This window comes from Nicotiana attenuata, chromosome 2, assembly GCF_001879085.1.
Source record: "Nicotiana attenuata strain UT chromosome 2, NIATTr2, whole genome shotgun sequence".
NCBI lineage: Eukaryota > Viridiplantae > Streptophyta > Magnoliopsida > Solanales > Solanaceae > Nicotiana > Nicotiana attenuata.
Genome location: NC_031990.1, coordinates 71,473,380 through 71,490,627, shown reverse-complemented (window position 1 = coordinate 71,490,627; position 17,248 = coordinate 71,473,380). Strand labels below are relative to the sequence as shown.

Here is a 17,248-nt window from a genome sequence, read left to right as displayed (position 1 = left end):
TTAATTGGAGCGAGAGGGTACCTATTAACTTAGAATTGTTCTACCAAAAGTTTAGATGATTTATTATGATATATGTGCATAAATTTTCAGATTTTTGTGTTATTCTTATATGCTATTTTCATGTTGAAAATTTATGAAGAAGCAAGAATCTTTAGAAATAATTTTAGATGTTTACTTCATTCTTATGCCATGCTTTGTGTTTAAGGATACCAGCAGGAGCATATACATGATGTTCCAAAAAGAAAAGATTTAGACTTGAAAAGTCACAAGAAGAAGTAGAAAGAAAAGATTTTTGGGAGTATCCTTTATTCTGAGAAGGGGTCATCGTCCAGGTCGAGGGTCCTGACCAAGGCGTTGACTTCCTGAAACTACTTGTGCCAAAGTAGGGAGCACACGAGCCGAGGGTCTCGTTGCTGAGAAATTACTTAGCCATGCTAAGGTATGATACATGAGCGCTGAGAACCATGAAGCGAGTGGAACCTCGTGGATTGGGCCTATTCGATCAAGTTGTGATCGAACCCGTGCCGATCACACAGTGACTGAGACAGAATTAAGTCAGGATAGTTGGAACTCCCAAAGTATAAAGAGAAGTATTTTTTTGAAAAAGAAAAGAATTTCTTTTAGAATATTCATAAACTGCTAGTATGCAATTATTTTAGAATTATTCTTATAAGCTTTATGTTTTACATGCATTTAGAACCTTTGCTCGTAATGAATATGTTAGTAAAGTTTTGCCCCCTGTTGTTGAGACTCACTGAGTACAATGGATGGTACTGACGTTCTCTTTTGGGAACCTGCGTTGATCTGCGGTACAACGTAAGAACCGGTTTTGCAGGTGAGCAGGCTACGAGTTAGGACTTCCTTCTCTTCCAGTGCTAGTGGTGAGCTCACTTTTGTTCGTGGAGTATTTCTTAGAGTCATCTTTATTTAGTTATTTCTTTTCTTACTTAGAGAACTGGCCAGGAAATCTCATGTCCTGAGCAGTGCGTCAGTTTATCAGTAGAGGCTTCATAGACATAGTCGTTGGGTTAAGATTCAGATGTTTTTTATAATAACTTAACAGTAATTCAGTAGTTACTACGAATAAAGTTTTGGAGTTGATTTATTTAAATATTTAAAATTAATCAAAAGTATTTGGTTAGAGCTTTGCCTTGTTGCATATAAGGTTTGGAGTTGTAATAGATTTGATAAGTAGAGATGGTTCGCTCGGTCATGTTTACTGATCGAGTGCCAGTCCCGGCTTGTTCATAAAATGGGTCGTGACAAATCAAGTCGCAAGTTTTGGTCGAATTTGTGGCCGATTTAAATCCGAGACTAATGCCTTTATCTGCTAAGGAAGCAGTGCTGGTATTAGGAACGACTCGGGAGTTTGGACCTTGTTTACAGATGGAGCCTCCAACGTAAATTGGTCCAGTCTTGCAGTAGTTCTAATCATTCCCTCAGGGAAGACCCTAAGACATGCCATTAGAACTGTACATTTAACTAATAATAAAGCCGAGTATGAGGCTTTGGTTGCAGGACTTGAATTATCTTGGGGACTAGGTTCCGACTTCATCGAGATAAAATGCGAATCCCAACTGGTGGTAAACCAAGTGTATGGGATTTTCGACACAAAGGAAGGAGCGCATGCAACAGTACTTGAACAAGGTTCAACCATTACTTGCACGATTCAGAGAATGGTCAATCGTTCCCATTCCGAGAAAAAAATGTGGAAGTACATATATCAGCTAATTTGGGGGCATCCACGGAGGTGAAAGGATCTGATTTCGGTACGGTCGTCCAATTGACGCATTCAGTGTTAGATGTGGCCGGTTACTGCGAAGTAAATTCAACCAACTTTTGGGACTGGAGGAACGAGTTCGTTGAATATATCAGACATGGTAGATTACCCGAAGACCCAAAAGCGTCTCGCACACTCCATACAAAAGTAGCTCGCTACTTTCTTGTTGATGAAAAGTTATACAGGAGATCGTTCCAAGGACCACTGGCTCGGTGTCTAGGGGCCTCGGAGGCGGACTACGTGATGAGAGAAGTCCATCAAGAAGTATGTAGAAACCACTCAGGTGCAGACCCGTTAGTTCTCAAGTTAGTCAGGCTGGCTATTATTGGCCCTGGATGGAACAGGATGCAAAAACATTCATTCAACAGTGCGACAAATGTCAACGTCATGCACAGTTAGTGCATCAACTAGCAGAAATTTTGCATTTGGTGGTGTCCCCATGGCCATTCATGAAACGAGGGATGGACATAGTTGATCTTTTACCACCGGGCCCCTGGAAGGTAAGGTTCCTTTTAGTTTTAACTGATTATTTCACTCAATGGGATGAAGCAGGTCCTTACCAAAAGATCAGAGAACGAGAAGTGATTGACTTCATATGGGACCACATAATCTGCCAAAAGATCGGAGAACACGAGGTGGTTGACTTCATATGGAACCACATAATCTGCCGATTTGAAATACCAAAGGAGATTGCTTGTGACAACGGGCCGCTGTTTCGTAGGTTCTAAAGTCAGAAAGTTCTTGGAAGGGTTAAAGATCAAATAAATTACTTCTTTACCATACCACACGAGTGCTAACAGACAGGCATAGTCAACTAACAAGGTAATTATTCAAAATCTTAATAAGAAGTTAGAAGATGCTTAGGGCAAGTGGCCGGATGAGCTACTAGGTATTTTATGGGCATACCGGACCACGACGAAGTCAAGCATGGGTGAATCACCCTTTTCGCTCGTATACGGCTCAGAGGCTCTGATAATAGTGGAAGTGGGGGAGCCGACCTTGAGATTTTCCCGAGCGAACAGAGAAGCAAACAATAAAGCGTTGTTGGTGAAGCTAGACTTGCTTGAAGAACGCCAGGATCTGGCATATATGAGGATGGTAGCACAAAAGCAAAGAATAGAGAGGTATTATAATCGCAGGGAAAACCTCCGATGTTTCAAAGTTGGAGATCTATTTCTAAGAAAAGTTACTCAAAGCACTAAAGAAGTCAACGCCAGGAAGCTAGGACCAACATGGGAAGGACCTTACCGGGTTTCAGCTATAATTGGTAAAGGCTCATACGGATTAGAAAATCAATACGCGATCAAATTTCTGAGCAATTGGAACGTGACTCACCTCAAAAGGTACTATTACTGAAGATCCTTGCTGGTACTGAAAGTATATGCTACACTCTTTTTTCCTTCGACCAGTTTTTGTCCCAATCGAGTTTTTCTGGCAAGGTTTTTAATGAGGGAGCAATGTAAAACATACTACGAAGGAAGGATCATCAGAAAAGGCAAGACCTTTAATATCGGAGCACTAAATTTCTTCCACCGATGGGATCGACAAACATGAGATCGTTTGATAAATAACTTGTGGATGGTTCACCTCCCAAAACTCAAATAGATTATTTAACTGTTCACAAGTTATCTCCACCAATGAAGCAGTAGTATAAAGTATAAAATGAAGGAAAAGGCCTTCGATGAATACAAGACTTCCAGTGTTCGAATTCTCATATTTAGCGTTCGAACACTGGGGAAGTAATATATGTTATGGCACCCAGAGTGACACGCAGACTGGGGACTGTTACAACAGGATCAATGTCTTATTAGAACCGGGGACTGCATGATCAGCCCCGTAGAAATAAGTTGTAAAAGTTAGCCACATGTATTGGAAGATTTGTTTACTTAAGCAAATGAATATTTATGTAAATATACTTTTAAAAATAGAGGGAATAAATCAAAGTCCTTTTATTCTTATCTTATTTCTATTCTAAATGATAAGTTAATTTATTTTATCCTTTGAGAGTTAACAAAAACTTCAAATGCTTGTGCCGTAATGAATAGGAGGCGTCCTCCTCAAGAGCAAACATAAGGGCCACCTCTTATGAAACCTCATAGTAAAGGGTAGACTCCGGAAGTTTTTATGCCAGGAACCAAAAGCTACGGATGCAAAGTTATTCCCCAAGCTTTATCAATAAAAACTAAAAGAATATTTTTGGACAACACTTAAGCAAAAAGTTCTTTTATTTTTTAAGTGCCAAACTTAGTGAAAGGTTTTGGCATAATTACAAAAGATAAAAGAAAAAAAAATTACATCATTCTTTGCTGCCAAAACCAGAAGGGAGAGAAGGGTCTTTATTTCCCCCGGTAGAAGAAGGTTGTTTTGTTGCCGGTTCGAGGCCTTCATCTTCTTCAGTTTTCCCTTCGGATACCGAACATTCAGAATTAATATTCGAGGATTCATATTCAACGGGCCGAGCAGGAAGGTTTTTAGGAGCCGTTAACTCCAGTTCCCGGGCTTTCGCAATGCAATCATCAATGTTGGTAATGCCTTCTTTGGCCTCGTCCAAAGTCTTTCTCTTCATATGATACATGGCATAGGTCTTCTCGAAGACGAGGTAATCTTCTTGGTCCTGGAGTTTGGCATGGAGTTTGTCAATTTTGTCATGGAGTTCTTCATTTCTATCCTTCATCGCGCTAAGTTAGGAATCAAGCTCAACGTTGATGGTTGAGTGAAGACAGTTTTTCTCCATGACTCTCTAGAGCCCTTCTTCCATTTTGGACCTCTTCTCCTCAGCAACATGGGCCTCCTTAGATTTGGCATGCAAACCAGCCTCCAAATTACTAACTTATTCCACAAAGGCAGATTCATGTTTAACGGCAACAGTCACAACATCGTGAAGCTCGGCCCACTTAGCCTTTGCTTTTTTTTAGGTTCTCGTGAAGCTGGGCGGCTTCTAGGCTATGAGCCATCCTGTCTTGCTCTGACTGCTGCATTTGGGCCTCGAGCTCATCCATTTGACCAATTTGGCCTCCAACACCGGGAGGCGCTCAGCGAGCTGATTCCTTTTAGCCAACAATTGTTCTTGTTCTGAAACAAGCCCTTGCATGCCCAAAATAAGCCTTTGCAGGACCTCGGAGGTAAGAAAATTGGCTTGAAAAAGGGATCAGATCAAGATTATTACTTAGAAGCATAAATGGAAAGAAGGTAGAAAAAGGCGAGATTGTTACGTTCGCCGAGAAGTGCATGCTATTGTATATTAGGCACTTCCCAGAAAGGGAGTCCATCTTTCTCCAGTCCTTTGCCGAAGCCAGCGACTTCAGGTAATTAGCAAGCTCCACCGGCTTGGAGAGAATTTGGCACTCTTTCAAAACTGAAAGAGTAGCATAGCACTTTGTCTCCTACGAGGATCTTGATAAGGGGTCGAGTACGTATTTCCTAAGTTCCTGTGGTCGGGAGACCGTAGAGGAGAAGCATTCCTTATTTGTTCGGCTGAAGCCGGTGGAAGAGAAGCAGTCGGGGCTGGTGGAGAATGGGCAGTCGATATCGATGGATAAGGAGATGTTGGTGTGGATGGAGAAGAAACAACTGTGGTAGAAGGAGTGGCAGTTGTTACTTGCTTAGAAGTAGACGGTAGAAGGAGCTCAGGGGCTAAGCTCCTCTGACCGGAGGCGGCAGGGGTCGCAAAGCGAGAATCGACATTCTCAACCAAGTCCATTTCCCAAAGCGCCTGAACTTCTTCTGCTGGTGGGTTTTGGAGCTCCCCTAGCTGAGCATCCGATTGAGCTGATGAAGATCTTTTTCTTCTTTAAAGGGAAGCCTCTTCATCATCGAGGACCACTATGGCCGGCTCGATTGGTGGTCCCTTTATTCTTTTCTCCTGAGTCCCAGTCGAAAAGGAACGTCTCCACTTCGGTTTCTTATTTTTGGGCTGGGGACTCCGAGAGGAGGCACCCTCTCCGGAGGCTCGGGCAGATCCACGAGCCCTACTCTGATTAAGGGCATTTTGCAGTACCCACTCGGCCTTCTTGGGATCATCGAGGGTGTCGACATTGGGGCACATGAAAAAACCCCTTAGAAGCTCTATACAAGCAAAAAGATGATTAATAATTTTTTCTTAAACTGTTTTACACAAATAAAATTGAAAGAAAGAAGCATTTTTCTCACTGCGTTTCTTGGCTCTACACCCGTATTTGTGAGTCATTTCTTTCCACTGTCGAGATTCCGGAGTTGTAATATCCATGACTTTATGAACCCTTGGTCTAGACCGTGAATCGGTGGTGGTTCCTAGTGAGAAGCTGAAACGAAAGGAGTAAAAAGTCAGTAATGCAAGAAATTATCTTTACGAAAAAAGGAAACGGACACCCGAAGACTTACGAAAAGGATTCCATGATTCGGAGAAAGTTGGAGTTGTGATCAAGATGATGTCCTTGGTAACAATACCAATGAACCGCTCTATCCATATTCAGTCGTTATCATCATCTACGCTGGTAAGAAGAGCATGGTGACCACGTTTGCTGAAGTTTAACACTCCCCCACAGAAAATCTTGGCGGAGTAAATATTCATCATATGTGCGAGAGTTAGGGTTTCTCCGATCTCGATGCACAACTGAAAAATGCAGGACAACGTACGCCATATGGATGGACCTACTTGTGCCAAGCAGACTTTGTATCGATTGAAAAATTCCAAAATTATTGGTTCAGGTCCTTTACTCGATCACAGGGTGAAGGGACCAAAGTAAAAGAATATGTATAGACATATATAAACCCCACTTTGGAGTAGGTAACTCGTTCTACCCCATCTAGGGCGAAGATTTAGACATCCGAGCAGTTGCAGCCCCTCCTTCAAAATAGGGATACTTGAAGGACAAACGGAGGAGGGGTACCTACGAACAGGCCAAAACCTGCCACTTGTGAAATTTGCATGTGCTTTTTGCTCCTGAAGATCGGATATGGTTCTAAGATGAAGAGGTATAGTAGTGTTTACAGTTGGAGGTTAAGACTCAACGTCAATCTCTTTGGTTTTATTTTTCATTGGGTCTCCACCAAAGAGAAGACCAGTGTTTCCGAAGATAGAAGTGCAAAAAGACACAGTGGTAAAAGACCAGTGAAATGGGTAAACACGCATTTACTCTCAAGCCGAATTCATAAGGCCAAAGTTAGTATATATATAATATCTTCACTAACTGAAAGAGGGTTAAAATTATTTTTCTTTCTCTTTTTCAGTCTTTTAAAAAAAAATATTTAGCATAGGAGGGGTATGTCTATATTTATTTGCGGACAACTGCATCTGCAAGCAAATGGGGAAATTAAAGAAAACAAGATAATCATTGGTGAAATTTGAATAGCACACCATTTGGTATAGAGTAAAGCCACATTAAACATCAGTCTCTTCTTTACAAATTGCAATAAGGGCATCTCCAACCTTGCCCCCATCCCCCATAATGGGGACAATTTTTGGGGAAATTTTACTCCAACCCTCCCCCATTTTTGTCCCCAAAATGGGGGATGAATAGTGTTCCCTCAAATATGGGGGTACATTATTCATCACCCCCATTACTATTCATCACTTTTTTTATTATTATTTTATTATTTAATTTTTTATTTTATCTCTTTATATACACTTAATTATGTTTATGTAATATTTTTATAATATTAATATTATATCTTAACTTTGGTGTATAATAATTGCTTACAAATTTGAATTATTAGTTAATCTATAATAATTGCTTACAAATTATATTATTTAAAATTTTATGAAATTGTTTTAATTATGGAAATTACAAATTAATAAAAATAAAAGATGGAATTTGTTTAATTGAAATTAAAAAATGAAATTGAAATGAAAGATAATAATATAATATAGAAGAGAGAGAAAAGTTTGGGGAAAAAATGGGGGAATGGTTGGAGTAAGTTGTCCCCAAAATGGGAAAATCCCCATTTTTGGGACAAAAAATGGGGTAAAGGTTGGAGATGGCCTAATGTAACTCTATCAAAAGATTCCCTTGAAAAATCATGCTAGTCGAAATGATTGACCCCTTTGTCAAAGCCTCTATCCTGGTTGTCTTTCTGCCCGTGTAATTGCTAGCTGGGAACCACGAAGATAGTGGCGGATCCAAAGTGTAACGAATGGGCAGTGGTAGTAGACTCAAGAAGAAGCCAAAGGGTGTCAGGGAAAAGGACCAAATATACTCCCTCCGTTTCATATTATTTGAGGTAGTTTGACTCGGCACAGAGTTTAACAAAAAGAAGAAGAACTTTTGAAAGTTGTAGTCTTAAAAGTTTAAGGGGTAAAAGGTTTGTGGGGCCATGCCATTTGTGTGGCTATAAAAGCTTCTAATTAAGGGCAAAAAGGGTAAAATGAAGAGTTTAAAGTTGAATTATTTCCAAATTTAGAAATGTGTCATTTGTTTTGGAACAGACTAAAAAGGAAAGTACCTCATTTAATATGAAACGGATGGGGTACTCCTCTATTTTTGAATATCGTCCACATATAACCTCCGTTATACTGTTATCCGGCCAAATTTAGCCCTACCGTTATACTATCTGGCCAAAATTATCCCTACCGTTATACTATCCAGCAAAATTTATCCCTGCCATCAGCAAATTTTTAAAAATTACCCCTCAGCCTGTCAGGTAGCCCAGAATCTCCCAAATCATTTTAATTAAGTCATATATTCTTATTTTGATCCACTATTTTCAAAATAATTTGCATTTACCTGCTTTTTAATTGGAAAAAAAAGACAAAAAAATATTAAAATAATACAACGGTAAGTAAACAAAGTATATTGAGTTGAAGAATCTAAATTAGGTAGCTTGTCTAAATTCCAAAAATATTTATAATATACCAACTTTAATGGATTCGTTGCATCAAAAGTATGGAGACTTTACAAGTATTAGTGATAGAAGTTGAAGTTACATGGAGACTTTACATTGTCGAATTCCAACTTTGCTTTAATCAAATGCCTATAATTGTACTTAAGTTAGTCGATCGAACTCTATACTAACCAGACAATAACAAAATATATTTACATATACATACATGACAATCAGCTGCATATAATACACAATAAATAGGCCCACTGAATCTACGATGTGTATATATGATTGAAAAATAAATAAAGTTTTAAATCAATTCCAAACTCACTATCACAAGAAGATTAGCGGGTGCATTGGTAATTAAAAACATCCATAAATAATTTGTATAGTCTAGTACCTTTATCATTCACATCAATAATAATTTCTGAAAATAGTGGAGCAAGAAGAACAAGTGATTTAAATAAAAGGAAATTGGGAGATTTTGGATTACTTAACAGACCAAAGGGTAATTTTTAAAATTTTGCTGATGGTAGGGGTAAATTTGGCCGGATAGTATAATGGTAGGGATAAATTTGGTCGGATAGTATAATGGAGGTTGAATGTAGATAATATCCGAAAGTAGAGGGATATATTTGGCCCTTTTCCCTATAATAAATATACATAAAAAAAAACTAAAAAGAATTATCAAGCTACAAAATAATTTTCAGATGAAGGGTGCCGGTTGATACACCTTGATTACATGTGGCTCTGCCACTGCGTATGGGTTCACGGGAATCTAATAACTTTTGTTCAGGCTCTATATATGTATTAAATTTAATTACATATTTATAAATATTTAATTGTAAACTCAGTTATTTATGTATATTACTTTGAGCTACCAAATCGGTAACAAGTAATCAAAATAAAGGCAATGGATACACTCTTTCGCAATGTTAAAATTAATGGACACAAAGTTAATTGACTTGTAGAGTATGCTCTTCTTTCTCTTTTATAAAACGCAAGTTGGATTGCGGTAGAGACGTGACTACTCCACTGACTATTTTTCGGAGGTTTCAAATCTTTAGCAACTTCTCTTCTTTTTCCGTGACTGCCCATTAAAGCAAATTTGAACTATTAGCTGCCAATTAAAACATTCTTGATGAAGAAGAGTTGCATTGTTCATTTGACAATAACAAAATAAATATAATCAAGAAACACATTCCTGTAGTAACTTTATGTAGCGTTACTCGACTGTTGATCAGGCAAGGGAAAATTTAAATTTTTAAACGTAGTGAAACCTCCATCTACCACCAGGTTTTGGCCACTAATATACTTGGCATCATCACTGGCCAAATATAGAGCAGCATTGGCCACATCAATGGGCTCACAGTAGGCTCCTTTCAACTCGCTTGCATTATTTACCATTTTAGCAAGTTGCTGAGCCTCCACTCCCGGGAAAAACAGTTTCATTTCGTCAACTGTTAATGGTGTCGGAATTGCAAAGGGCGATATGCAATTGATTCTGATTCCGTTCTTGCATAGCTCCGGTGTTACGGATCTCATAATTCCGATTATGCAGGATTTGGATGTCGAATATGTGAATGGCGCTAGACCTCCCATTACACCAGTAACTCTAGCTGTGCACAAAATGGAACCGGTTTGCCGCGGAATCATCACCCGAGCGGCATGCTTGATTCCTGCCACCGCACCTCCAACGTTGATAGACATTATTATATTAGTTAGTGTTTTTATGGGAGTATTTGAAAAGAGGTGACTTTTGTTTTAAAAGGTGCCTATTGGCAAAGGTTGAGTCGGTTAGTCCTAAAAGACACCTAAAGGGTTTATAAATACCCTTTTCTTCTCCAAAACAAAAATCATCAGAAAAGCAACAAAGTATCTTCTTCTTTTCTACTATCTTCAATTCACCAAATTTGTTCAAGTGAAAATTCGAGTTAATTGCTGGTGCTCGAATTTCAGAGGCTTTATAAAATCCTAGAGGAATTCTGCCATAATCCCTGCAGCAACGAAATTGGGAGGCTTAAATTCCTTAAGGACAGTGACTACACTATCAAAGCCTAATTATTTCGTCCCTATATTCTGTTATATTTTCTAACAATCTTAAGGAATTTAACAACAGTGCAATGGAGGCTTCTGGTAGTGATTCTGGTTTCAATAAGATGCTCGAAGTGTTCAAACTGGATCGATTTGATGGCTCAAATTTCACCCGCTGGAAAGACAAATTGCTTTTCTTTCTCACGGAGTTGGGAATAGCATATCTGTTGAGTTCTGATCTTACTGCAATGCCGGAACCTACTGCTGAAGACTATGACGAAATTAAGGCGGCACGCAAAAAAAACGTGAAGATGATGAGGTGCGCTGTAGAGGTTTTATTTTAAACTCACTTTCTGATCGTTTATATGATTTGTTCCGTCCTCACAAATTACCACAAGAAATCTGGAAAGCCTTGGAACAGAAATATATTGTTGTGAAGCAAGGAACGGACAGATTCCTTGGAATGAAATTTTTTGAATTTCAAATGATAGATGGGAAATCTGTCATGGAACAGGTTGATGAGTTGCTGGTTTTGATATCTAGACTCAAAGATTTTAAAGTCGATGTTTCTGACTTGGAATGACTATAGGAAGAAATTATTACATTCTTTCGAAGACTTTAATGTGGACCAGTTGACAAAGCATATTCGGATTGAAGAAGAGTCACGAAAATGTGAAAATAAATATGCTGCGGAAACTAGTTCAAAGGTGAATTATGTTGAGTTTAGTAAGGCAAACAACTCAGGAAAATCTGGAAACAAGGCTGGAAAGAAGAGAAAGTTTGAGGCTGCTCCAAAGGAAAATTCTTCTAACATTAAGAAAGGTCCATGTTATACTTGCGGAAAAATGGGTCATTTTAAGAGAGATTGCAGGTTTCGTAAGAGACAGAAAAATGAAGAAAATGCTGGACAGAAGAGGGTAAATAATGTTGAACAACAACAAACTTCTTCTTCGGATATTATTGTTATGATTTCTGCTTTTACCAACTTGAATCTGAGTATGGTAACTGAATGCAACATGGCAGCAACTATGAAATCTGTAGATTGGTGGTATGATTCCGCTGCTACAGTTCATGTATGCAATGACAAGAGTTTCTTCAAACATTATGAAGTTGCAACAAGTGATGAAAAGGTTTTAATGGGAAATCATGACACCGCCAAGGTCTTTGGAAAAGGAACAGTTGAACTACAATTCACTTCGGGAAAGAAGTTGATTTTAATTAATGTTCATCATGTACCTGATGTTAGGAAGAATTTAATTTCTGCAAGTTTATTAAGTAAGAAAGGCCTCAAAACTGTTATAGAGGCAGAAAAGATTATTTTCTCTAAGAATGGTGTATTTGTAGGACAAGGCTACTCTTGTGAGGGCATGTTCAAATTAAGTATTAATAAAGTTGAAGTTTCTGCTTATATGATTGAGTCATCTATTAATTTATGGCATGCTAGACTTTCACATGTTAATTTTCGATATGTTAAGTTTATGTCTAAAAATAAATTAATTCCTGCTGTTGAGAATAATGATAAAAAATGTGAAATTTGCATACAAGCTAAGATGACTAAGAAATCTTTTCCAAAGAATGAAAGAACAAGTAATCTACTTGAACTTGTGCATTCCGATATATGTGAATTGAATGGTCATTTAACTAGAGGTGGAAATAGATACTTTATTACTTTTATAGATGATCATTCTAGATATACACATGTTTACTTAATGAAAACAAAAGATCAAGCATTTGATATGTTTAAGAGTTACAAAGCATTAGTTGAAAATCAATTGGAAAAGAAGATTAAAATCCTACGTAGTGATCGAGGAGGCGAATATCTTTCCAATGAATTTTCTGTATTTTGTGAAGAAAATGGTTTGATTCACCAAGTTAGTGCACCGTATACCCCACAACAAAATGGTCTTGCTGAAAGAAAAAATAGAACGTTGGTAGATATGGTTAATGCCATGCTTTTACATGCAAAGTTACCAACGAATTTGTGGGGGGAAGCTTTGTTAACGGCTTGTTTTGTGCATAATAGAGTTCCTTCAAAGAAATTTAAGGTTTCACCATATGAATTATGGAAAGGAAGAAAGCCTAACCTAAATTTCTTAAGGGTATGGGGCTGTTTAGCCTATTATAGAATTCCAGATCCTAAAAGGACTAAGTTAGGACCTAGAGGAATTAAAAGCATATTTGTAGGATATGCTGAGAACTCAAAGGCATACAGATTATTGGACATTGAGTCTAAGTATATTGTGGAATCTAAAGATGTTGAGTTCTTGGAAACAAAGTTCATTGGTGACTCTAATAATTCACATGAGGACACAGAAATTACTAAACAAGATGGTAATGCAACAAGCATTGGTGATAATGCAGTAACTCAAGAAAATTGTGCAGAACCTAGTTCTTCTTCTAACAATAAAAGAAAGGCAATTGAATCTCCTGTAGAACCAAGAAAAAGTCAAAGAGTTAGAAAAGAAAAAAATATAGGTTCTGATTTTATTTCTTCTCAAGCACTAGTCTTTTTGGTAGAAGGAAGTAGAGATGAAGTATTAAATAAAATACCCATTATTTTAAATTTAGAAGAGGATCCTAAAACCTATAGTGAGGCTATGGCTTCGCGGGATTCTTCTTTCTGGAAAGAAGCTGTAAATGATGAAATGGATTCTCTTTTATCAAATGGTACATGGGTATTGGCAGATTTACCTTCTAATACTAAACCTATTGGGTGTAAATGGGTTTTTAGAAGAAAATACAATACTGATGGTTCTCTACAAACATTTAAAGCTAGACTAGTAGCCAAGGGATTTAGACAAAAGGCAGGAGTAGATTATTTTGACACATATGCTCCTGTGGCCAGGATTACCTCAATAAGAGTATTATTTGCTTTGGCATCAATATATAATCTAAATGTCCATCAAATGGATGTTAAGACGGCATTCTTAAATGGTGATCTTGATGAAGAAGTTTATATGGAGCAACCCGAAGGGTTTGTGCTTCCTGGAAATGAGAAGAAAGTTTGTAAATTAGTTAAGTCCTTATATAGATTAAAACAAGCTCCAAAACAATGGCATGAAAATTTTGATAGTGTTATATTATCAAATGGTTTTAAACATAACGGAGCAGATAAATGCATTTATTCCAAATTCACAAAGGACTATGGAGTGATAGTATGTCTTTATGTTGATGGCATGCTAATCATAGGAACTAACATGCAAGGCATAAATGAAACTAAGAAGTATTTAACTTCTCAATTTAAAATGAAAGATTTGGGAGAAGTTGATACTATGTTAGGTGTTAAAGTTAAAAGACATAGTAGGGGTTTTGCCTTATGTCAGTCTCATTATATTGACAAGGTTCTTTCCAAATTTAATCATTTGGGTATTAAAGAATTTAATACTCCGTTTGATGCTTCTAGCAAGATGGTTGAGAACCCTGGAAGATCTGTTAGTCAATTAGACTATGCTAGTGCAATTGGTAGTTTAATGTATGTTATGCATTGTACTAGGCCAGATATTGCCTTTGCGGTTTGTAAATTGTCAAGGTATACTCACAATCTAAGTGGTGATCACTGGAAAGGTATAGTGAGGGTACTTGGTTATCTGAAAAAGACAAAAACTTTTGCCTTGTATTATAACAGATTTCCTTCAGTGTTAGAAGGATATTGTGATGCTAGTTGAATAACTGGTGTTGGTGATAACAAGTCAACGTCTGGGTGGATATTCACTTTAGGTGGAGGAGCAATTTCGTGGGCTTCTAAGAAACAGACGTGTATTACTCATTCCACAATGGAATCTGAGTTTATTGCTTTAGCAGCTGCAAGAAGAGAAGCAGAATGGCTGAAAAATCTGTTGTTAGATATAAAGTTGTGGCCACAACCAATGCCAGCTGTTCTCTTGCACTGTGATAGTGAAACAACTATGTCTAAGGCATTTAGCAAAATATACAATGGAAAATCTAGACATATTGCTTTAAGACATGAGTACATAAGACAATTAATTTCGGATGGAATTATTACTGTTGTGTACATCAAGTCTAAAGACAACCTTGCTGACCCATTCACTAAAGGACTCGCGAGGGATATGATAATAAGCACAACAAGTGCTATGGCTCTAAGGTAATTTAAATTTGTCACTAGTAACGGGAACCTTACCTTTCTTATTGTTCAACAGTATTAAAGGTTTAAAATGTAATAACAAGTTATAGTTGTGACGGATAGCAGGTACTGGAAATATAGTACCTAGAAAAGGAGGATGAGTATAAAAATTACTCTTGGTGAAGAAGCAGAGTTCGGTTTAGGAACTAAAGAAGTCTGTGTTACGGATTTGGTTAAATCTTCACCTATGTAAACACAAGAAGTGGTGCCGCTTCGATCAAAGTTTGGGATACAAAACTTGATAAGTGTTTATGAATTCAGGAAGTAGCACAAGGCCATAATTGGGTGCTAAAACTCACGGTGAACAAATTGTGAAGTTGGTACGATTTATGTGTATAAAGCTTTTCCGTCTTGTCAAAAAGGAATTGTGGTTTAATAGAACTTAATCTAACCATCAATTTCGACAAGGTCTTGAATAGTTTATACAAGTAGTAGGTTTAAATCGAAAGATACCTACTATACGCATGAATCTTATAAACAACATCAATCACTAACTAAGTGGGGGGTTATTATATTAGTTAGTGTTTTGATGGGAGTATTTGAAAAGAGCTGACTTTTGTTTTAAAAGGTGCCTATTGGCAAAGGTTGAGTCTGTTAGTCCTAACAGACACCTAAAGGGTTTATAAATATCCTTTTCTTCTCCAAAACAAAAATCATCAGAAAAGCAACAAAGTATCTTCTTCTTTTCTGCTATCTTCAATTCACCAAATTTGTTCAAGTGGAAATTCGAGTTAATTGCTGGTGCTCGAATTTCAGAGGCTTTGTAAAATCCTGGAGGAATTCTGCCATAATCCCTGCAGCAACGAAATTGGGAGGCTTAAATTCTTAAGGACAGTGACTACACTATCAAAGCCTAATTATTTTGTCCCTATATTCTGTTATATTTTCTAACAGACATGACGCGGTTGAACGCCCTGAGGTCAAGGTCCACGATGCTTGGAGGAGTACTACATGCAATGCCTACAGAGACGGAGTCAGAATTTAAAAAAAGAAAAGTTTAAGTTCTATATGTATTGTGCTGTAAAAGATATTTACACAACCAAATCAGTAATAACGTCACATGTAAATTGCTTATATGCTGAATTCGCCTATGAATATACCTGCATTGTTGTACATTATGTCGAGCTGTCCGTGGCTAGAGACGGCGAAATCCACGGCGTTGGAGATGTCGGATTCTTTGGATACATCGCAGACCACAAAGGTGGCGTTTGGTCCAAGCTCGGAGGCTGTTTCTTTGCCGAGCTGCCTTTGTATATCTGTGATTATGACCTTGGCACCGTTGCTGATGAATTTCACTGCGGTTTCTTTGCCGATGCCACTTGCCGCCCCTGTTATCAGCGCCACTTTGCCTTCTAGTTTCCTTACATATTCACAAAATTACTTTCAGCTTCGGATAATCAACTAGGTGACCGTTTGGAACGAAAACAAGGTTGAAAACTTTTTTGGCCAAAAAACATTTGGCCAATTTTGAAGTTGTGTTTGTTTGATATTCATTCCTAAAAATAAAAAGTTACAATACCTTTTTTTTTTTAATTATAAGATTTGATTTATTTTTCATGTTTCTGGAAAATTTTAAAAACAGTTTTTAGGTGTTTATAGTACGGTCATGTGACATATGGTAATATACTCAGAATAAGAGAGAGACCTTGGTGTGTGAGTAGAAAACTCCTTATTGAAGGTTTGGAGTAGCAAGGATGTGGACGTGATCATGCTCCTGTAGTTAAGTTAGAAATAGGAAAACAAAAAATTAGATGGCAAAGATAAGGTATATAGTACGAGGAAATGATCAAAACAAAAGTATTAAATACGTCATTGGCAGGGCCAGGAATCCATTTTAACACAACTAAGAAATCCATCACCTTGCCAAATTTGAACCATACGAATACCCTGTCATTTGTTAATTTTGACCAATAGATGTCGAATTAAGCTGAATTCAGAAACAACTGATAAGAAAAGTCATATCTTATAGTGCTTCAAGTTGTTATAAAGATTGATCAGAGTCTGAGCTAGAATAACCTTGAAGCTATCCTCTTCAGCATGTTAGCTGCTGCTTCTTCTTCTTCTTTTCTTTAAAGGGATCGGAGATAAAGTGATAAAAAGAATTCCTCTCAGTATTGACTCTCAGGCCAATTGGGTGTTAAATGAATTCAGCAGGCTGGAGTCTAAATAGATAAGTAATACGACATGGGCATGTCAACAACACATGTGAGAATACATAAGCGCTTGGATTTGGATTATGGGTCGGCTCTATCTTAGGATTAGTAATGCAAGAATTAGAATGACACAATTATTTCTTGTTAGATATTTAATTTGGTTTAATGTTATACTAGTTTAAATTTTACGCGCTAATGATGTAAAAATATTTACACAAATCTTGTCACTTATTAGATACTAGTATATACTTATAGGCAAAAAATTCTTGGTTGGCATTAATTATTGTAGTATATGATACATATACATTTATATGTGGAGGATAACATTTAAGGACAGAAAAA

The 17,248-nt window shown here is 37.5% G+C and overlaps 1 protein-coding gene across 3 annotated transcripts; it reads right to left on the bottom strand.

Moving 5' to 3' along the window:
- On the bottom strand, positions 9,700–17,022 carry LOC109212325 (zerumbone synthase-like). 3 transcript variants are annotated; one of them, XM_019375971.1, is made up of 5 exons: positions 16,613–16,763; positions 16,399–16,467; positions 15,854–16,113; positions 15,645–15,713; positions 9,700–10,281 (listed from the first exon to the last, which is right to left on the bottom strand). In XM_019375971.1, exons 1-5 carry the CDS (start codon positions 16,645–16,647, stop codon positions 9,794–9,796), a joined length of 921 nt encoding a protein of 306 aa, XP_019231516.1. In that variant the 5' UTR covers positions 16,648–16,763; the 3' UTR covers positions 9,700–9,793. The 3 variants fall into 3 exon arrangements, with proteins under 3 accessions (XP_019231516.1, XP_019231508.1, XP_019231501.1); XM_019375963.1 differs by lacking the exons at positions 15,645–15,713; positions 16,613–16,763 and adding an exon at positions 16,770–17,022 and having other exon boundaries at positions 9,700–10,257; XM_019375956.1 differs by lacking the exon at positions 15,645–15,713 and having other exon boundaries at positions 9,700–10,257.